Genomic DNA, 21,373 nt, shown 5'->3' with positions numbered 1-21,373 from the left:
CGCAGCAGTGACGGGAACAGGCGTCGAAAACGGCCGCCACCGTCTTCCAAACCGGTCCAAGCCGTGCCCCAGCCAGGGGAGCCCCCACCTCGTGGGTTTGTGCAGCAGGGGGAGGGAGAGAGCGGATGGGCACCGAGTCTCAGGCCTCCCAAACCTGAGGTCTCGGGCGTGGGCCCTGGCTCAGTGTGGGGGTCTCCTCAGGAAGGGGGGCAGTGTGTTTGTCCCCCAGGCCCCCATAAGTCCCCAGAGAAGGAAGAGCTGAGTCCATGGCCAAGGACAGAGTTTAATTCTAAGCGAAAAGGCCAGGCCACACAGGGGTGGCCCTGAGCTGGGTCCCCACGTCCACTGGGCGGGCAGGCGGCGTCTGGGGGCCCGGGCTGCATCTACTTGGAAGTGGTCTTCTTGGACTTGTTCAGGGAGGACAGGGCCTCTGTCTGCTGCAGGGGAGGCACTCTGACGCCTTTCTGTTTGAGCTGATTGTAGTAGTCGGCTCTCTCAGAGATGATCCTCTGCAACAGAGATGAGCCCAAGGCTGCAGGGACCCTGCCTCTCCCCCCATGAGGGCGGCCGGCCCGCAGCAATGGTGTGCACGGACCGTGGCTCTGTTCTCCAGCGGGGAGAGCTCTGGTCTGTAGTGTTTGCTAACTTCTGGGCTGGAAACACCCGCACCGGGGCTGAGCCCACGCCCGAGATGAAGCCACAGAATTCAGAGTTGGGAAGAGATGGCTGCCACAGGCGGGTGGGAGTCCCCTCTCCCCTGAAGCAGCGCCAGCTCCACTTACGTCCTCCAAGAATGTGGAGCCGCCCAGACCAAGAGAGCTCAGAGGCCATCGAGTCTGTCCCGCACACAGGGAGATGGCCGGCCCCTCCCTCACCTCTCCTGCTTTGGCGCATCACTGTTTGGTGTCCAGCAGGGGGAAGGGCTTCTTTCCTGGCTACTGGGGGCTCCTGATGACTCCTCCCGTGGCTCGCTCCACACCAAGCAACAGGAGCCTGGCGGCAGCAGCCCCGCCCCAGGTCGTCTTGCAGGTCCCCCCACCAGGCTGTTGCTACCCTACAGGGCCCCACCCCACGACACAGAGGAAGCAAATCAGGCTCGGGGAAACGGGGGGTGCCGGAAGGTCATAGGCACCTGCTGAGGCACAGGCCGTGCCATGGGAGGCTCGGAGCGCGGGGACAGAAGCGGCCCCTAAGGACAATCCATGGGGCCCTGCGCAGAGCACGTGACAGTCGGGGGCTCTTCTCCCAGATCCCCGCCCCCAACGCGGTGCCCAGAAGGCAGACGGGCTCTCTCCCATGTGCAGAGGGCGGCTCTAGGGCTCAGCAAACCCAAGAGGCAGCCCACCGCTTGTCAGCCGAGGCCCACGGAGGTGGGGGGCTTGCTCCTGCCAGCCCCCAAGCCTGCACTGTTTCTCCTACCCCCCTCCCGCTGTGAGGCCTGTGCTTGGGGTCAGCGAGATGACAGCCTGAACCAAGGCCAGGGAGGGGGGGCCGTGTCCGGGTCCTGCTGAGGTCCTAAGAAGCACCCCCCAACGAGGACAGAAGCTGGTGGGGGGGGTGCTCCTGCTGCTGGCGAATCTCCGGGACCTCAGCAGCTTGGCCCCGTCCCCACTGCACCCCGGAGCTGAATGCTGAGAGCAGTGCAGCCTCACCAGAGGGAGATCTGGTCCCCTCTCCGCAAGCTGAGAGCAAGGACGATCCCGGGGTACGCAGTGAATGGTGACACAGCCAGGACAAGAATGGGGGTCCCCTCAGTCCCCAGCCACAGATCAGCAAGGGGCACCCTGGAGACAGCCTCAGGGACCAGGAGGCAGCCCAGTGCCGGTTACCTGCAAAGCTTCTAGAACGTCATTGTCGGAGATCTCAGTAGCAAAAGACTTGGCCCCGGAGGTGCTGAAGGTGGCCTGGATGATCTTGTTTCTCAGTCTCTCAAGCTGTGAGCAAAGGCAAGCGGGGAGCCAGTCACGCCCACCCCTGAGGGAAGCCTTCCAGACGGTAGGTCTGTCCTCACTCTTCACAGCTTTAGGAAATGGAAGTGTTTGGAGGGGCCGCAGGTCCACCTGTGAGCTAGAAGGTGCCCGATCAAAACCCAGACCCAGGGCACTGGGCACTCAGTCTTTAAGACTTTCTACTACCTTTTTTTTTTTTTTAATTGAAGAAGTAAACCTGTACAAAAAAAGAGAAAAAAGCAGTACAAGGTCTTCAAAGCGTCCCCAGGCCATCCTGTCCCCAAGGGCACTGGCAGGCCCTTCCTGCCCTGGGGGGAGACTCTGTGATGCCCCCGGGGAACACCCTGCCAGTAGATGAGCCCCTCACTGTTAGCAGCGAAGGGAACACCAGGCCCTCCATCGGTCGTCCCTCTGTCCCAGTGTCCTCCAAGCCCTTCCTCCTGCTCTCGGGAGGGTGAGGCAGTTCGCGCTTGGGGTCAGTGCAAGAACCATGTTTGCATTAGCCAGCCAGGAGCCAGGCGGTAACCAGGCGTTAACTAGGACGGAGCTGCTGTCTAGTCTAGCTGTCTAGCTGTCTAGTGTAGCTGCCGACAGCATCGTCGTGCAAGTGCCGTGTCCCACTCCAATCTGTGCCCCAGAAGCACTCAGACGGGTCCCCCAAGTTCCTCATGAACAGAAGCCCTGACAATGCAGAAGTGCCACGTGGGAGCCAGCCTCCAGGGAGCCTGCCCCGCCTCCATAGGGCTGAAGGCCGGTCCACTTTGCCCCGGGACAGCGTTGAAGTGACAGAGGGCGTGTTAGGAGCCCCTGGATCTTGGGTGGGGAGGGGGCTTCCTTTCTTTCCAATGTGGATTGAGGCTAGCTCTGAGCTCTTCCCTATGGGGTGTAGGGGTTACCGAGGGAATGGGGGGCCTTGCCCCCTGTACTGGGAGGTGACACCTGCTGGGCAGGGGTGACGGTCACCTGGGTGTCCAGCCACAGTGCCCCACGGCGCGGGATGTCTCAGGCGTTACTCATGGGTCACGGCATGGCACCACTCCCTGCAGCCCCCAGACCTGCCCCATAAACTTTCTCAACACGGCCTTCCAGGCACTACCAGACTCCAGAGAGAACCAGAGGGGGCCACTACGCCTCACCCACACTCTGGCAGGGGGACCACCGGATGATCCCAAACAGTTTTAGGAGAGCGAGTGGGCCCTGGGTGATGCTGCCAAGCTACCCACCGGGAGGCTGGCCCCTGCGGGAGTGGGGCAATCACGCCCCGCCACAGCAGGCACTGGAGGGGGAGGTGTCCCTGCGAAAACCTCCGGGCACAGGACTTTCTCTTTTCTGGTTTTTGGATTCTGGATCGGGTCGGCTCTTGGCTGATTTCCTTCCCGCCCGACGGCCCTGCGCCTCTGTGCTTCTGCTGGCCTGCAACATGGGGGCTGCGACACGGGGTGGGGCTCTCCGCACCCCAGCGGCACCCCCGCGCAGCTCCAGGGGGCTGGAGGGTTCCTCGCCCCTCCAGCTGCAGGCTCTTGTGTGAGCAGCGAGGACGCTACGAACCCCGGCTTCCCAGCACCGTCCGACGGGTCGGGAAGCTGCCCGGAGCCGCCCGGAGCCGCGCCGGACCCACGCGCGCTCCCCGAGGACGACAAACAGACGGCGTTGCCCCGCGCGCCCGGCCCCGGAGCGCTCCTTCCAGGCCGGCTACCCCAACCCTCGTGCCCCTCACGGCGCAAGCCGGACGCGGTCCGCCCGGCCTCGGGGCCCCCTCCCGCCACCCCGCAAGCTGTGCGAGCCCCAGCACCCCTTCGCGCTCCCTGCCGGAGTTCCCGGAGCGCCTCCCCCGTGCGGGGGCGGGGCTAGGAGGAGGAGCGCGCCGATGCCCCGCCCTCCCCGCGCACGGCCCCGCCCACCCGGCGCGCGGTGGCCTCCCGCGGGGCGGGGCGGGGCGGGGCGGAGGGGCGGGGCCTACCCGGGACTGGGCGCTCTCCAGGGCCACGCGCGCCTGCTGCTCGGCCTGCTGGATCAGTTCGTTCTTGCTCAGCATCTCCTCCTGCAGCCACTTCCGTCTCTGCAGGTGGTTCTGGTTCTGGCTCACCTGCGCCTGCAGCTGGCTGACCTTGGCGTCGTACTCCGCCATGGCGCGCTCCTGCTTGTCCAGTTGGCTCTGCAGCTCCGACACTTGCTGCAGGGAGCCGGGGAGGGCCAGGGAGTTGGCCCCTCGGCCCAAACGGGTCGCCTGCGTCCCCGCCCGCCCCTCCCGAGAAAAGGCAGCCGACGTTCACGGACCCCCGGTCGGTCTGGAGCCAGCGACGGCGGAGGGGCTGCGGGAGCGCGCGCTTCCCGGCCCGGGGGGCTGCCGCAGTCGGGGCCCCTGCCAAGGGCTTTCCCGCTCGTCTTGCCGGCGCCGTCAGGACTGACGGCCAGAACAGCGGCCGGGCTGTTCAACCACACCTGGCGGCCACCTGGCGGTCACCTGGCGGAGAAGAAGGTTGTCCTTCTCGATGATGCCCGTCATCTCTTTGAGCTTCTTGTCTTCCCTGAGGTTGGAGAACTGGAAGGCAGACGGGGGTTGGCTCAGGGGACTTGGGCGCAAGGGGACACAGAGCGCTGGCGTCCAGCTTTTCTCCCTGAGCCTCAGCACGGTGAAAGCAGCGGGATTTCTGCCGGCCGGGAAGAGGGGAAGACAGCAAACACGTGGAGAGCTGGAGAGCAGGGCCTGGAAGGCCAGATCCTCAGCCAGCAGGGGCGGGAGTCGAAAACAAGCCCAGCTCACTCTTCTGGTCCCTAAATCTCCGAAATCCCAGTGCTTCTGGATCTGGAGTCTAATGTGGGGAGGATTGGTGGGACTTTTCCAGAAACTGAGAGCTGCCGACCAGTCCCTGCCGGGATGGCCAGGAGCCTGCACCATGGTCACGTATCAGGAGGCTGGATGTTGGGGGCACAGCAGAGGGTCTCTGGCTGCAGAGGTGCCAGGCTCAGGGGAGGGTGGACCCCCCAGGCTCCAGAGGGGGGATGCGGGTGCCAAATGTGGACGCCCATGCTGTCTTCCCATTTTGGCTCCCAGAACACCAGTAGCTAGGCCTTCTCATTCTAGGCAAGAAATTTCCAGGTTCCCGGAAGAACAAACAAGATGACCTTCAAACGCTCGGCCCACACGTGCCCATGCGTGTGAAGCACAAACTTCCTACCATGTGCTCAGAGACCCCACTCAGCTCTGGCACGAGTGAGGCTCTCTCAGGAATGACAGACACCAAGACAGCGACGCAGGGCAATCGCAGAGGATTACAAAGGTTGGGGAGGTCGAGCCCAGCTATGGTGAGTGTTCCGTAAGCGACAGACAAGACACTGAATCGTGAAACGAAAGGACGTTCAGAGAACGGGCAGAGCTCAGAAGCCGTCCGTGGGAGAAGGCAGAGCACAGGGGTTGGCTGGGTAAAGTGCCGGGAACGTGGGCAGTAGAGCAGATGACCCGGAGATGGGGAGCAGGAGGGAGCAGACAGCAAGAGGAGGAGGTACAGGGGCCCAGGGACTCCAGGAGGAGGGTTCAAGAAACAAGACAGAGGGGAAAAAAAAACAAAATAAACAATGTAAACTTCCAGAGAGGAGTTTCAGGACACCTGGGACAAAGACAGAGCCCCGCGGTTTTCTGTAGAGGCAGCAGCGGACCCAGACCGCAATCCCAGTCAAGCCAGAGTTGGGAACGTGCAGGGCTTCCCCCAGCAGCCCCTGCTGCCAGGGCGCACAGGCAGCGCCTTCACTGCGGATGCAAAGTGCTCTCCCAGCTGCGGTTTGGTATCCCACCAAATTCTATTGATGTGTACAATAAGGACATTAGCAGAATGTGTGCCCCTCAAGTTTACACACAATCATTCTTTCATCAGAAGACTTCTGCAGGATGCGCTCCAGTGAAAACACAGGAGTAGATCAGAAAAGAAAAGAAACCTTAATCCTGTTCAGCAAAACCCGTATCTGAGTCCCAGATGGGCATGAGCTGCTGACAGGCAGCTGACAGGCACCCCATCGTGGTGGGACGGCACTGGCGGGGGGCTGACCTCCTTGTGCTGGGGGCCCCAGGGAGGGGGAGGGAAGCACTAGACCGTGCGAGGCTGGAGAATATTCCAGGATGGACATTAGAAGCATGCCATCTGGAGACCTGCAAAGTGATTCCTAAGGAAGAATTGAGAGCAGTCGGCCCAGGGGGCTGGGCACACGAGAGGGGCCAGGATGGGACACGCCCCTGTTGGATGACAAACCCGTGAGATTATTTCACTTTTTAGGCTGTGCTCATGAATAACTTCGATAAAACAAAACGCTTAGCAAAGGCGGGGCTCGGGGGACCGGCATGTGCTTAACCCCCGGGACCCGAGCATGCGGAGATGCTGGTGAGATGGCCAGGAGCCAAGCAGGCCAGGGAGGACCGTGCGGGCCAGTGGGCAGTGCAGGGCCAGGGGGTGTGTGTGACCCAGGACGGGCCGTCCCGGCTCAGGATGGCGGGGGTGGGTGGGGCTGCTGGTGCCCGCTGCGTGACAGGGGCACGGCCACCTTGTTGGACATGGCCTGTAACTGTTCCTTCCGCTCCCGGAGCTCCTTCCGCAGGCTCTCATTCTCCGTGCTCAGCGTCTGCAGCTGGGCTTCCTGGAAATCCACTTGGCGTTGTAAAGATGCGATGGCCCCTGCGTGAGGCGTGGGGAGGAGGAGAGAGAGGGCGGGGGGCTGGGACGCCGAGACAGACGGGCTCTGTAGCCCCAGGCGGAGGGCGGCTGCCTCCTGCCTGGGTCCCTCAGTCCCCCGGGCCTCCCTCCCTCCGGGGGCCCCCGGGCCCCCAGCGCCCCACCTGTTGCGAGCGAGTATCTGGTCCTGGTGATCTCCAGGTCTGCCTGGAACTCCTGGATCACCTGCTCGTACCCCTCCAGCTGGGCTATCAGCTCCTGCTCAAAAGCCTCCTCCAGGGAGCGGGAGCTCCGCCTGCACTGGTCCTCCTCCTCCTCCTCCTTCTCCTCCAGCTCCAGCTCCAGCTCCTCCTCCTCCTCCTCCTCCTCCTCCTCCACCTCCTCCACCTCCTCCACCTCCTCCTCCTCCTCCTCCAGCTGCTCCTGCTCCTCACCCCCCTCCTTGGGTGCAGCCCCCTTCCTGCCTGCTGGGCCCTTCCCTTCCTCGTCCTCCGCTGCCTCTGCCTCCGCGCCTGCAGCCTCTTCCTCTTGGACGCCAATGTTGTCCAGGTCCTTGCCTCGGCAGATCAGGGCAGACTCCTCCTGACACTGGGGGAGGGAGGGGGTCCTGGGCAGGAGTGCAGGGGCGAGGGAGCACACTGCCCACTGCCTCGACAGTCTCTGGAGACCACCACTGCCCGGCCTCCCTGGGGCAGGAGGGCCGCAGTCCCTTTTCTGGGAGCTGCCCCGCCCCCCTGCGTCTGGTTCCCGCAGGCGTGGTTGAGGCCGATGTTCGGAGCTGCAGGGAGCACACCAGCATCGTGCAGCAGCCCCGGACAGCTAGCCCGGGGCCCCGCCTGCCCGCCCAGGGTCCAGCCGGCCCGCACCTGCCTCCAGCGCTGCAGCAACTCCTCATCTCTGAAGAAGGTCTTCAGGATGCTCAGCCTCCCAGCGGGCTTTGGCACAGGGTCCTGGAAGAGTCCGCATGAGCCCCAGGGTTCCGAAGTGCGCCCTCAGCTCCCCCAGGTGACCTGCTGAGACCTGTCCTTCTGCAAGGAGACAGTAGCCTCTCCACATTGCCGGGGAAAGGGGGACCCGGTGTCTTCCTCCCAAGGGCACTGTCTTGGTGAGAAAGTGGGTGTTGACCTACAGAGGGGCCCTGCCGGGGGGATGGTGACCAGCCAAGGGGCAGCCCTGGGAACAGTGTGGTTTCTGGCTCCCCTGGATCAGCCCGAGAGAACAGCCTTGCAGCAGTGGGCAGCCCTGCTTTGTTCCAAGAGCGGAGGGCCGGCCTGCTAGGGCCCCGCCGCCTGTCCCTGCGGGCTCAGTGTGGGCTCACGCCTCTCTGACAGCCCCCAGAGGCCCGGGAACAGTGAAGGCAAGTGATGCTCCCAGGCCTCTTCAAACGCCTGCTACCTCTGCCCGCCCCCCCCCCCGCCCCGTATGATGCCATCCGTGTGTGTGGCAGCTTTCTCGGGTGGCATCATGGGGATTATGTGGTGATCTCAGGCCCCACCCCACCTCATGTGTGCCTCTGGCCTAATGCCAGGGTGTATCCCCAGGTATGAAGGAAATCAGGTTTTAGAAAGACCAGGTGACTGACTGCCCCCCACCCCCACCCCAGGACCTGCCTCATTCAGTCCTCTGCCCAGACCTGGGGAGGGGCAGCTCCCCTCTCCCTGCTTTATACGCAAGGACCCTGAGCACCCGGCAGCCAGAACAGATGGGGTGAATCCGGGCCACCATGCCCACAGGGACCATGGCTAAGCCAGGGCTGGAGACTTCAGCTGCTGAGGGCCTTTCGACCTCCAGGATCTCAGAGGGGCCGGCCCTCATCTTATAGGTGAGGAAAGTGAGCCCAGAGAGCGACATGACCTGTCCCAGGCGTGAGAGCAAGCTGGCAGCCTAGCACAGGGATCTGAGCTCCCACGAGAACGTGGCAACCTTCTGGGATGATGGGGCCTTAGCCAGGGGCCTGTGGCCACCAGGACCTTCGGGCGACTGGGAGCAGAGCCTGCGGCTCGGCCCCTACTCACCCTCACACACTGGCACACAAATGTCTCCTGGCCTTTGCTTTTCAGGAGGCACTTCAGCTGCCTCTTCAAGGCCTCCCTCTCCTCCTGGAGGGCCAGGACCTCCTCCTCTTTCTTCCGCAGCCGCAGCTCCAGCTCGGACAGGCGCTTCACCTCCTCCCCCAGCGACAGCAGGCAGTGATCCTGGGCACAAAAGCACGGGCAGCCCCTGGGTGCCGCACGGGCTCCCCCGACCCCCCGCCCTCTCTGGGCAACGGCACAGCCACATCTCCGAGCCCACAAAGAGCAGACCCTGACATCCCGGCCACTCCTGCCCACAGGCAGGGCCCAAATCCTCGCCGGGAGAGGCTCCAGGCACCTCCCTTTCAGGCCTGCCCCCAGTCGTGGCGGGGGACACCGCACCGCACCGAGCCAGCAGCACCTCCGAGAGCCACCTCCTGGGGCGGGTCAGGGAGCCAGACCCTCTGCCCCTCCCCCTTCTAATCTCATAATCTCAGCGGTGGAGACGGGGTATGACGTGTTTGGAGACAAGGACTCGCCATCAGCACTTTGAACAGAGAGCACAGAAAAGGAAGACCCTGGGGCCGGCGGTGGACCCCACACCGTCCCAGGAGGGAAAGGAAAGGAACTCGGAACTCCTCCAGATATCTGGGGTTGCAGTGCTGGGCTCCTGGGAGGCCCGTGCGTCAGAGAACCAGAAGGCGCAGAGGAAGTGAGAAAGCGGCTCAAACAGAACGATAATGAACACGATCAAGATTCAAGTCCACAGCTTCAAGGTATCAACGCCGCGTATTGAGACTGAGCTGCGGTGAGGACAGACTCACAGCCGCCCACGCGTGAGCCAGGGCAGGCAAGGAGACCAGGCTGGGCATCCACCGGAGGGGCCCGGGGACGAGCTGCGGCTAAGGCAGAAGCGAGGGGCAGCAAGGTCCGGGGCGCAGAGGCCCAGGCGGAGGCGGGAGGGGGCAGGGGCAGGTGTGGCCGGACCGCGGGGACCTCACGGGTGCACGGGATTATGTACGCGACTACGCTAAAATAGCTTGGCAGAAAGCACACTCCTTCCCCCGGGGCCATGGTGATCCAGACCCATGCACCTGCCTCGCAGCAGACGGCGGCTGCGGAAAGGGAAAGCTCGTGTCCCCCGTGTCCCCCGGGGCCGCTGAGCGGACATCGCCCCAGCTGCGGGTGGTTGTCTTGCCTCCAGGGGAGACGCGCTCCCTCTGCCGGCTCAGACCAGGTGGAGACAGAGAAAGAGAACCCTAAGGACAGCTTCCAAGCTCCTGGGAGCAGCCAAGCCTGAAGCCCCTCCCGCGGCCCCCTCCCACGAGGGAGCGTTCTCCTTCCCGCGGTTTGCCAAGAACTTCGGTCGACAGAGACCTGCGTGTCTCCGCTTCACTCTAGCCTCGGGCTTTCCCGAAAGCAGTCAGAGGATACGGCACTTCTGAAACGGCGACGTCTGTCAGAAAATGCAGAGCGTCGGGAGTAAAGGTGACATTTAGGCCCGCGGAGCCACGCCTGGGCGTCGCGCACCCACCGGCGGCCCCACACGGCGCGGCGCTCGCTTGCGCCCTGTCTTTCTCTCCCCTGCAGCCAGGAGCGGGTCTGAAGAGACCGTCGGGCACAGGCTCCGGCGAATCCATCTGAAAGTTTACATGAAGCAGACGCATTCCTTGAAAAACACGGCTTATCTACACTGAAGCAAGAGGGAGAAGGAAGCCTGAGTCTCTTCCAAGGAAGCGAATCTGAGTCGGCAGCCCCGGCCCATGGGGGCTCTCTCTCCCGGCCACGGGGCCTCAGGGCCGCATGCCTCCCCTGACGCAGACTCTTCCAGAGAACACAGCAGGAAGGAGACGGTGCCTCCCCACGCCCACGTCTTGACTGCTCGCTTTAAGGCCACAGTGACTCTGACACCGAAGGCCCACGAGGGAATGACCGGTGGGCGGGGCTGTCGCCAACAGTGACGCCGAGTGTGACATCACGGCCGGTGACCTCGCAGGCGGGCCTCTGCTCACGGAGCCGATCACTACTGTTTCCAAGAATATATCCTCTTCAGTGGAAATGGTGGGTCAGAGTAATGGACGGTGACGTCATGAGACGTGCGGCCCCTGCTCGCCGGTGGGGACAAGACCCCGCCGGCTCGGCCCGCCAGAAGGCCCGAAGGTCTGGAAAAGAGCCGAGTCATGGGAGCCTAAGGAGGGTCCTGGGGGTCCTTTTCGGCCGCGTCTGGGGACCTGCTTGGACAGCTAAGCAGACACCCGAACAAGAGGGCTGGCCGGGCCTCCTCTCAAGCCGGACACGCTGCTGGGGCACCAGGGTCGCGCTGCCGCTCAGGGCTCTGCGCCCACGGCCGTACCTTCTCGTGGATGACCGAGATGTACCAGGGTAGCCGCCTCTTCGGGTAACTGCGCGCCAGGACAGGGCTGCTGGGCACCGGGCTCATGGTCTGGGATTCGCTCCTCTTCCGCAAGTAGTTGAACTCACAGGCACTCTTACTAAAGGGAAGGAGGTGCCCTGTGGAGAAGCCATGGGTGTCAGACTCTTTGCGGGCTGAGCTGCCCTGGAGCCTTCCACGGGGGTGTCCTCCTCGCAAGACCCCGCAAGGAAACCCGTCACTGCCCAGCTGGACTCCTCCACACCTCCTCCTGCTGGCCGTCTACGTCCGTCCCTCCCCATCTGTCCCTGTGTGTGTTGGAGAAATGGAGGGAGATAGTCAAAACAGCCCTTGGAGACCCCCAGAGGGTAGGAGCCAGGACACCAGGGGTCATGGCCTGGACATTTGTGTGGGGTTTCCTCGCATTCAGACCTCTGTGTGCGGAGATCATCTTTGGATAGACCAAAGCAAGCCCATTTGTGTGTGGGAACAGCACGTTCTACTCGCGGAGGGACGCATCCTCTGTAAGGGCCGTAGGGTCGGGCAGGGGGTCCTGGGAAGGGACTCCCATGCGGGCATGATCAGGGAGCCCCGGGGGGAGCAGCGGCCCTGGCAGGTGCAGGCCGAGGCCTCAGAGCTTGTGTGCCAAGGAGAGGACCCCGGGGCCGTGCTCATCCCGGCGCAGCAAGCCCTGCCCTCACCGTCCACCTTCGTGTCCGAGGCCCGCTGGCTGCAGGACGGGTCCTGGGTCACCTTCCAGGAATCAGAGCCCGTGCACAACTCCTCAGCCACCTGGGCCGAGGTGGCTGAACCTGCAGAGGGTTAGAAACACCTGCTGAGGACAGTGAAGGCCACATCTTCCTAAGAACTCCCGGGCAGGGAAGACGATTTCCTTTCTTTTTCGACTTCAAGTGGGATTAAAGGTGACTTTTCTCGGTGGATGTACGGGATTGAACCCCGCGACTAAGTGGAACCACGGCTCTGCCTGCCATTTCTGTGCCCACCGGGAACAGCCCAGGTGCAACTTAATCTCTGCAAACTCGTGGTCCTCCTGGAAGGTCCTGGAAGAGCCCGAGTTCCCTTCTGAAACATGGCTCAGCCTCAAAGTCTCCAGAAGGCCCTTCTACCCAGAGGGGCAGACCCCATCTCTCCCCAGCCATCAGGAATCACGCCAGTGGCGGGGGCCCCGTGGACTGCGTGTAAGACACAATGTGGCCCCTCGGCCCATCCCAATGCTGCCAGAATTCCTGGACCGGGAATACTGGCTGCTCTCTGAAGTTCCAGCCCTGAGAAAGGGGAGCTCAGGGCCCGCACAGGTCAGGGCTCCTGCTCGGACATGAACAAGGCCCCCACGCTAGCCACAGGCGCTAAGCCTCCATGTCCCTGTCCCTGAGGACAAGGCCATGTGTGGGGACGTGGACCAGTGCAGGCCCAGGAACTGGGAGGCATGGGGCACTGCCTGGCCTGGCCACTGTCCCCTGTGACCTCTGAGTGCCTGGCTGCTCTCAAAGCCTCTTGCTCTCCCAGGTCAGAACGACGTGAGGTCACCCCAGACGGTGGCTGGGCCCCTTACCAGGGTTTGTTCCTATCTTTGGCCTCATGACCTCTTTCCTGCAGCTTCTAGAATTTTGAAGCTCCTCCCTCTCCCCTGCTCCCAATCCTACTGAGTCTGGTGAATGAGACAAGAGGAAAGCAAGAGGCCTTTCCTTCCCCCAGCGCTGCCTCCGGCCATGGGCCTGCTGCGGCTGCTGCTTCTGCGCGCACAGGGAGTTCCCACCACGGGCCGCTGCTCTGGCTGACCAGGGTCGGGAAGGTCAACCCGCTCCTCCTGGGAGGGAGGTCGTTGCCACGCGGGGGCCCCCTCGTGGGCGGCTCTCACCGTAATGAGACATGGACGTGGCCTTGGTGCTGAACTGAGGGCAGCCAGGGCGCTCGAGGAACGCCTTTCTCAGCTCATTCAGTTTGGCCGTGAAGCTGGTGTCCTCGGGGCTGGGGCCTTGCTTGTACTCGCCCTGCTGGAGTGGGGACAGCAAGACCCTGGAAGCCATGTGCACCGACCACAGCCCTCTGCCCCGTCCCCAGGAACCGCAGACTTCAGGACAGGCACACGCTCCCACTGGAGAAACTGCCAGCATCCATGTGGGGCCCGACTCCTGTCTGCCTGAGCCCGCGGTGGACCCGGAAGCCGCCCGCTGCTCTGCCCCGCCCTCCTCCTCTCTTCCCACTACTCGGCTCTTTCTCGAGCCGCCCCACCCCCGAAGGCTTAGGGCGGAAGGCCACCTTCTCTCCCAGGCTTCCGGGCTGCCAGTTCTTTGCACGTTCTCAGCCCATCTTTGTCCATCATCAAAGCCTACTCGGAAAACTGTGTGAGGCGCCCAGGCCCTGAGGTCTTCCGTCAAGGGCGAGAAGCAGGCCAGCCCCGCATTAGCTGTGCCGTGGCCCGGCAGTCGCCCTTCCCTGACCCCGCACCTTCTTCCTGTAGAAGCGGCTGATGGCCTGAGCCGACTTGCTGAGGGACTGCTGTCTCCGGCGGAGCTTCCACTCCGGGACCAGGTTGTCCCGGGTGGCCATGCACTGGAGCAGCATCAGGCCCTTCTCCATCAGGTTGGGCACCATGCTCTGCTTCTCGGGAGGGCTGGCTCTGCCGACCGGCAACATCCTTGGGGCAGGGCGGGAGGACCGGGGCTGCCTTGCACGGACAGCCCCTGTGCGCCTCTCTGCCTAGAGCAAGTTGTCGAGGGGAGCAGGGGCTTGAGCGTGGACCTGCTGCCCGGCACAGCCCTGGACACGACCAACTTCGGAAGCTCTATGTCCTGTGGGATCCTGGGAGCGCATGTGGCATCACAGATGTCTCCATAGCAACCACACGGGTCATCCGTCTTAACTTGCTGGGACCTGTCCTCACTGGGAAGAACAGCGTATCTCAGCCTCTCAGCCGTGCGAGGGGCTGCTTCCCTCTGGGGCAGTGCGCAGGCCACACCTGCACCACTGGCTCCCCTCGGGGTCAGCCGTCCACGTCTTGGGACTTCTGTCTTCTAAGTACTCCACCTCGTTTCTCCACCTGTATCCCTGATGCAACGGTCACCGCTCGACTCTGTCACCTTTCCCTTGCAGTACTCTCCCCACGAGTTTTGTGTGACACACTCTTAATTTACGTTCACTCCCTCTACCTCTGTCCCCGCCTGTGCCCAGCAGCCAGCCCACTCCCTCCCCTGCACGTCCCCTTGTCCCAACGCTGGGCTCGGGTGTCACTGCCGGAACAAGGAGCGTGCTAGGCACCCGGGGTTGAGTGAGGTTCGAGGTGGCCCCCTGGGCTCCTGGGGAAGACCCCTGGCATGGGCACCACTGTCCTCACCCCCTCCGTCTCACCTTCTGCACCCCCACACTGCGGAGTCCTTGACAACAGCACCTGTGCTACCCACTGTGTCACGCCAAACGTCGGTGAATTTGCTAGCCTGCGGTGACATGCGCCTGGTACTCTGTGTGGACGTGGCTCCGGGCATCTGCCCACAGTCGTCCTTACCTGTACGGTGCACACGCACATCTGTGCAAACATCTCCCCTGTGCACACAGTCCCACAGGAAGCCCAGCCCATCTTGGCTGTGAAAGCACGTTCGGTGATGATGGGATTGGGGGCAGGGAGGTGGGAAGGCGGCTGGAGCCGGGCGGCCGGAGGTCAGACCCCAGCGCCGACGTATCAGGACCTGCCCGTCCCTGTCTAGCTCCCAGCCCTCTGCGCCAGCTTGCTCATCTCTGCAGTGCGGGTGCGAATGGTACCCATCTCCTAGAGTCGCTGTGCGGATTTACTTGGGAAACAGAGAGAGAGAGAGAGAGAGAGAAAGGTGTAGGGGCACCTGGTCAGTAGAGCCCCGACGCCGGCTGCGCTCACCACTGCGGTCCTCACCCTCCTTCCGCGTCACCTCGGCCCTGTCCGGGCGACCGGGAGCACCCGGCGGCTGAGGCTGCGAACCACGGGGGCGACTGGTGAGAACGCACGGTGCCGGCTCCTGCTTCACCGGTGCGTGTCGCCGGCAATCTGGATCCTGTGGAAGCCATAAAGCCGATGCCCGCTGCCTTTGTCTGCCTTCCTGTTGTTTCGACGCCCCAGGTTCCTCGCTGAGTTCTCCCTTACGGAGCGTCTGCCAGGCGCCAGGCACTGCCCGAGGCCCCAAGGGCACCACGGAGGCGCCCAGACGGCCCGCGTGGCGCTGTGACCCAGGCTTCTCTGGACCACGGGGCCTGTCCTCGCAGGGCCGCTGCTGGCGGGATTCCGGAGCAACTGCTCTGACCTGGCTTAGACGCGTAGGGAAGACTGTTCCAGGACTGCAGCAGGGGGAGAGACGGAAACTCAACACTGAATACGGTGCGGGGTGGGGGCTTCAGCCCAGGAGCAGCAAGAGAGGTCGCCGGTGGAGATTGCTCAGAGGGGACCGCAGGGGCGAGGGGAGTCTCACTCAGGACAGGCTGAGCGCTCAGACGGAGGGCCTGGCACTGGGGGGCGCGCAAGAAGCACTTGGTCACTGTCAGGGCTCCAGGGACTCTCTGGAAACGGGTCTAGGATTCTTTTTGGAACCCGGCTTGGCAAGAGTGGAGGGGGGAGGGGAGGCCTCTTCCCCACCCTGGCTGCTGCTTTGCACGGCGTCCCCTCTGCATGTGCCTCTGTGTCCAAACTTTCCCTTTGCCTGAGGACGCCAGTCATCCTGGATGAGGGGTCCCCCTACTCCCGTAAACCTCATCCTAACTCAGCCAATTCCATCTGCAATGACCCTGCTTCCTAATAAGGTCATGTTCATGGATATTGGGGTTAGGACTTCAACATGTGAATTTTGGGGAGACACAATTCAACCCTGGGGTGGGGGTATGGGGTAGTTGGGTGACACATGATGTAAGGAGACAGGGTGTCCCCTGCACCTGGTGGATCCCTGAACTCTAGCTCTGGAATGAACAATACACTGAATGTCACTCAGGCTCTCCAGACCGGATTCCCCAGCCTCAGGGCGCCGCAAACCCGCCAGGGGCATAACAGGCGCTTGAAAACCGCGGGGCTGAACGATGCACCACTTCTGGCTTCAGGGACCTGGAAGAGAAACGCGTAAACGCGGAGGGCGCTCCAGCTTCTTCCCATACTTGATTCCGTAAACTGTCAGGGCCGGTGCCAGTGCCCGCCCCGTGGGTACTGGGGACAGCGCGGTGACGTGTGACCTGCAGAGCTTAGTCTGTCCGCGGACATTGGCTTTTCCTTCCTTGTGACTCCGCCGTGACCCAGGACGGCCTCCTGAGTCCCCGGAAGGAGGCCAGATCCCGAGCGGACCGCGGCTTAGCCGGTACCCGATCCCGAGCGGGCCCCGGCTTAGCCGGTACCGGATCCAGAGCGGACCGCGGCTTAGCCGGTACCGGATCCCGAGCGGACCGCGGCTTAGCCGGTACCGGATCCCGAGCGGGCCCCGGCTTAGCCGGTACCGGATCCAGAGCGGACCGCGGCTTAGCCGGTACCGGATCCCGAGCGGGCCGCGGCTTAGCCGGTACCGGATCCCGAGCGGGCCGCGGCTTAGCCGGTACCGGATCCCGAGCGGGCCCCGGCTTAGCCGGTACCGGATCCCGAGCGGACCGCGGCTTAGCGGGTACCGGATCCCATGGACAGGGGCTCGCTCAGTTTTCAGGGGCGGTCGTTGCACCTTCTGTTTTCCCCGCCCCTCAGCAGGAGCCCCGCCCCTAACCCCGCCGAGGCCCCGCCCCTCGCCCAGACCCAGCCCTTGTCAGAGGCGCTCCAGCTCCGCCCCGCTTCGACCACCCCCGCAGGCCCCGCCTACAGTCCCGCCCCTCGCCCAGAACTAATCCCTTCTTAGAAGGGCCCCGGCTCCGCCCCGCGCCCAGAGCCCCGCCCCTCAGCTGGAGCCCAGCTCCCCAGCCCCGCCTATACACCCGCCCCGCCCCGCTCCGACCGCGCCCCAAGGCCCCGCCTAAACCCCGCCCCTCCAAGAGCCACTCCGGCCTCGCCCCGCGCCCAGAGCCACGCCCACGCAGGACCCGGCGCCCTACCGCCCCCGCGCTTCCGGTTCCGGGTCGGGGCGGGGTCGCGGGGGCTTTCCTCCGCGGGGCAGCGGCGGGGCGCGGTGCGCGCCTGGCCCTCAGCCTCCGCTCGCTCCCGGGACAGCCCCGGCCTGCGGACCCCGCCCTCCCGCCGCCCCCGCGCCGTGGGCTCCCGGCCGCGTGGCCGTGGTCCCGGCTCCCCGAGGAAACGGCCCCGGCCCCTGCGGCGACCCGACGCGCCCGCTCGCCCGGCGGCGTCCGCGGAGCCCCGGCTTCGGCCGTCCCTGGGCTGCGGCGGGCGTGGCGCGAGCCGGCGGCGCGGGGCCGGGGCCCGGGGAGGCGGGGGCCGGGGTCCGGGGTCCGCGGTGGACGGCGGTCTGCGGGCGGTCTGCGGGCGGTCTGCGGGGCCGGGGCCGGGGGACGGACGGACGGACGGACAGTCCGACGAGCAGATGCGCGGAGGCCGCGGCCCCGGCCGCCAGGCAGCGAGGGGGGCGGGGGCGGGGAGAGGCGCGGGGCTGGGTCCGCCGCCGGCCGCGCGTGGACCGAGGGGACCCCGCGGGGCTTGTTCCGGGGTAGCCGCGCGGCGCAGCCGGCAGGAGGGCAGGGAGCGGGTGGTCGGGGCTAGCCGCGGGTCGGAGGGCTCCGCGGGTCGTGCTCCGAGCGCCCTGACCGGCGCCCGCGGCGTGCGTGGACGGCGGCCGCTGTGCTGCGCTGCCCCGCGGGTCCGAGCGCCGCTCTGGGGGGGCCGCCCTGGGGGGGCCGGGCGGGGCGGAGGCGGGAGACGCGGGGTGGGGGCGGGGCAAGTGGCCGCGGACTTGGATTGGGGTGTCCGGAATGGAGAGCTTAGGAGGCCTGCTGAGTGCCTCAGGCCCTGCCCCGTGCGTCGCCCGGCGGAGTGCGACCTGAGCCCCTCTCAGGTAGCCGTGGCCGGCAGCGGAGCCGGAGCCTGGGAGCCGGCGGCGTTCGGGTCGCGCGGCCGCAGCCGTCCGCAGGGTGGCCGGGGCCCGCTGGTGCTGTCAGGTGCAGCCGGGCCAGCGCGGGAGCAGGGCCGGCCCCTCCCAGCCTGTCCCGTCGCGCGGCCTGGCTGCCAGGTTTGACGGCGCCTGTCCACCGGTGACTGTCCCCCGAAGCCGGAACTGCTCGGAGATCGGATCCCAGTTACCCCCTTAGGAGGGTGTGATCCCAACCTGACCCACAGCCCATCCTGAAAATGTCCCGCTGGATGGTGTCCAGTAAGGGCTGTTTGTCGCCTGAGCACGTCCATGAATGTTGAAGTCCGCCCGTTTCTGGACCGCTGGCAAAGTGGAGACTGTGGGCTACGTATGATGCTCCCTGCACGCCCTTGACTGCGAGTTTCCCCGGGTTTAACTGAAGCGTAGCGCACGCGGAATGAACACCCTCGTACCAGAGCCACACACGGACAAGGGCCGCGCTCCACGCATTTCTGTGAACTGAACAACCTGTCTGGCCAGCCCCCTCCCCTGTCCCCAAGACCCCCTCGGGTCCCCTGCGGGTTCAGACCCAAGGGTGACGGCTGTCGGCTGCGGAAGGAGCTCAGCAGATTGTTACTGTCTGCTGGGTGCGTGGCATGCTGGGCTGCCCTGCCTTGTGCTTCCGCAGAGGCCGGCGGCGGGTTAACCGGGGCCAGTCGTTTGCCTTGAGGGCAGACACGGATGCTGCCGAGGTGACCGTCAGAAATCCATCCCGCATTGCTCGGATCAGCTTCCCTACTTTGTCAGCAGCACTGCACCCGGATTCCTGGGGTGTCCAGTAAGGGCGCGAGTCCTCCGGCTCGTTTCCCCGTTGCTGGGGCTGCTCTGGATGGTTGGCCTCACGGTGCGTAGCGGGCACTGCGACGGAGATCGCTCTGAGTCTCTGCATCAGGGGAGAACGGACGCCCTCACCGTAGGGTCACCGCCCAGCTCTGCATTTACTGTGGTCTTTGCGGATTTTCTTCTTTACTGTTCTGTACTCGTCCGTGTCTAGATCTCCTGCACGTCTTGTCAGATGTTTTTGGAGCCATTGGAGCTGTTACTTTGGTGGAGATTGATAAAGAGAAACCTGGCCGAAATGCAGTCCCACGCCCTGCTGCTCCCCCACACGGATACTGAGTTACGGCCCCCGCAGGAAGGAGGGTCTCCTCGTGCCCCACCCCCAAAGCCCAGCCAGTGAGAGACCGTCACAGTGCAGACCCTGAGCTCCCAGTTTGCTACAGTGGACCCTTCCTTTAGCCCTCCCAGCTCCCCGTTCCTCTATAAAGTGGACCTCTCTTCTGTTCCAGACCTGCCCCTGGTTTCCCCGTCACATGCTTGTCCCAGGTGGCTGTTCCCCAGAAGCCCATCTTTCTTTGTTGTTGTTTTTTAGATTCACGACAGAGTGAGAGATGGAACACAAGCCATGGGGGAGCTGGAGAGGGGGAAGCAGGCTCCCCACTGAGCAGGGAGCCCGATGCAGGGCTCAATTCCTGGACCCCGGGATCATGACCCAAGCCAGAGGCAGAGGCTTAACAACGGAGCCACCCGGGCCCCCCTAAAAACCCATCCTTTGCCGGTAAAAGCAGCTGGCCATTTTAGTTTTACAGTTAACACTTTTTAAATTTTCTTTTTTCATTGTTTCATTGCTAGTGTATAAAAATCTGATTGATTTTCGTGTAAGAAATCGTATTCTACGACGTCACTAAATTCCCATGTTCTGTTGATTCACTGTAGGGACGACTTTCTTCTTTCTTCCTAGCTGGTTTGCTTTTCCTTTTCTTGTCCCATTGCGCTGGCGGGGACCTGCCCTGTGATGTGGAGGAGGCATGTGAAGAGCCTCGTGTTGTGCCCCGTCAGGGTGGCGGCCTTGGTCGTTTACGAGAAGGCAATTCGCCTTCTGTTCCTTCTTCACTGAGCGTTTTTGTGATGAGTGGATGTTGAGTTTTATCAAATGCATTTTCTACATCAGTTCAGACGATGCACGAATACCCAGTCAGCCTTGCCTTCCCCCAGAAGCGCGCTTGATTGTGCTGTATTACCCTTTTTATACATTGTTGGGTTCCGTTTGCTGAATTCCTGGTAAGAATGTTTCCGTGTTGATGAGAGGGTTCTCTGGAGCTTCTTCATGGCGTCTTCACGTGGTTTTGGTTTCAGGGTAATGTTTGCCTCACCGGGTAAGCTGGGCGTGTTCCCCACCCCCAGCCCCTCCGGCTTCCTGGACATGATGATCGGGCACTAATTTCTAAGCATATCAAAAGCCATCTTGAGCTCCGTAGGGTGAGTCGACACAAACCTGTAACACCCGTTTGCCGGCGCTCGCGTCCGACGGTGGCCGTGAGGTCACCAACTTTTATCTGAAGCGGACTGCTTCAGTATTCCGTAAGAGAGGCTTGGGCTCTTAAGTCATAGCCTTTTTACTCAGAAACTGTGGGCTGACCATTACTTATGGGAAGGAATTCTGGAAACACTGCAGGGCCGTTTCTGAAGGACACAGAGAGTGCTTCTCCCAGAGGGCCACCTCACCTCCGGACTGACCTCTTGGCCAATCAGGGACAGGAAGGCTTAATGACGGAAGGGACACTGCTTCTCGAGGTGGGGTGTCCTTTGAGATCCAAGATTTTTCTGCAAACGTTTCATAACTCCGCATTTACATTTTGGTGATCTGAATATTAGACCATATTTGGTCATCTCTAGGGGCCGCATAGACTCAGGCCACTCCCCTGGGGTCCTGCCCTGGCCTGGCCACTTGGAGCCATGGGACCCTGCCATGTTACAGAAGTGGGAGCTCCTGCTGGTTTGCAGCGCCGCGTTCGGAGTCCGTGCTCAGTCACAAATGGCCGTCTTGTCGTAGCTCCTGACCGCCGGGCGAGCACTCGGCATTCAGGCCTGTGGTGTGGTTCCAGGGACCGAAGGGTGGCGTCCGCCGGCATCGACACCTGGACTCTGATCGGCCTGACGTTGTGCTGTGAGGGGAGCACCTGTGGCGGTGGGAACGGAGAAGGCGAAGTGGGGGCGGGGGCCAGAGTCCTCAGCTGGGAGCCGGTGGCCCTGGGAACTCCTCTCGGGGACACCAGCAGCTGGGAGGCGTTCTCTCCGCGGGGCTGCTCATTGCCACAGAGTGTCAAGTGCGCATGTTCTGCGTTTAGCGGTATTGCGATTTTTGGATTTGGTTTTACAAGTTAGTTTTGGTTTAATAGTTACGTGAGGAATTAATACCTGCTTTTATGTTCTGTAGGCTATATTCAGAATAGTTGAAGTCAGTGCTGGAAACGCAGGAAGTTTTTGCCTTCAGAAGGTGTTTGCGTGTTACTCAAGTTTGAGAAATACCGATAGAGATCCCATCTGCCCTGACAGACTTGGAGGTGGATGTATT

General features: G+C 63.3%; 1 protein-coding gene across 1 annotated transcript; it reads right to left on the bottom strand.

The window, feature by feature from the left end:
- Positions 1 to 263: 263 nt before the first annotated feature.
- Positions 264 to 13,901, bottom strand: CCDC27 (coiled-coil domain containing 27). The gene is given in 13 exon segments (XM_045064928.1): positions 264 to 509; positions 1,830 to 1,934; positions 3,910 to 4,122; positions 4,414 to 4,491; positions 6,483 to 6,613; positions 6,775 to 7,162; positions 7,200 to 7,388; positions 7,477 to 7,560; positions 8,626 to 8,805; positions 10,976 to 11,133; positions 11,695 to 11,805; positions 12,873 to 13,460; positions 13,462 to 13,901. Coding segments are annotated over 13 exon segments (2,541 nt in total). The 5' UTR covers positions 13,652 to 13,901; the 3' UTR covers positions 264 to 383.
- Positions 13,902 to 21,373: the final 7,472 nt, after the last annotated feature.

This window comes from Mustela putorius, unplaced genomic scaffold (genome assembly GCF_011764305.1).
Source record: "Mustela putorius furo isolate JIRA1106 unplaced genomic scaffold, ASM1176430v1.1 tig00003853_pilon_pilon_pilon, whole genome shotgun sequence".
NCBI classification, from domain to species: Eukaryota; Metazoa; Chordata; class Mammalia; order Carnivora; family Mustelidae; genus Mustela; species Mustela putorius.
Note: the sequence above shows the minus strand (reverse complement) of the source record. Positions and strands in the feature narration are given on the sequence as shown.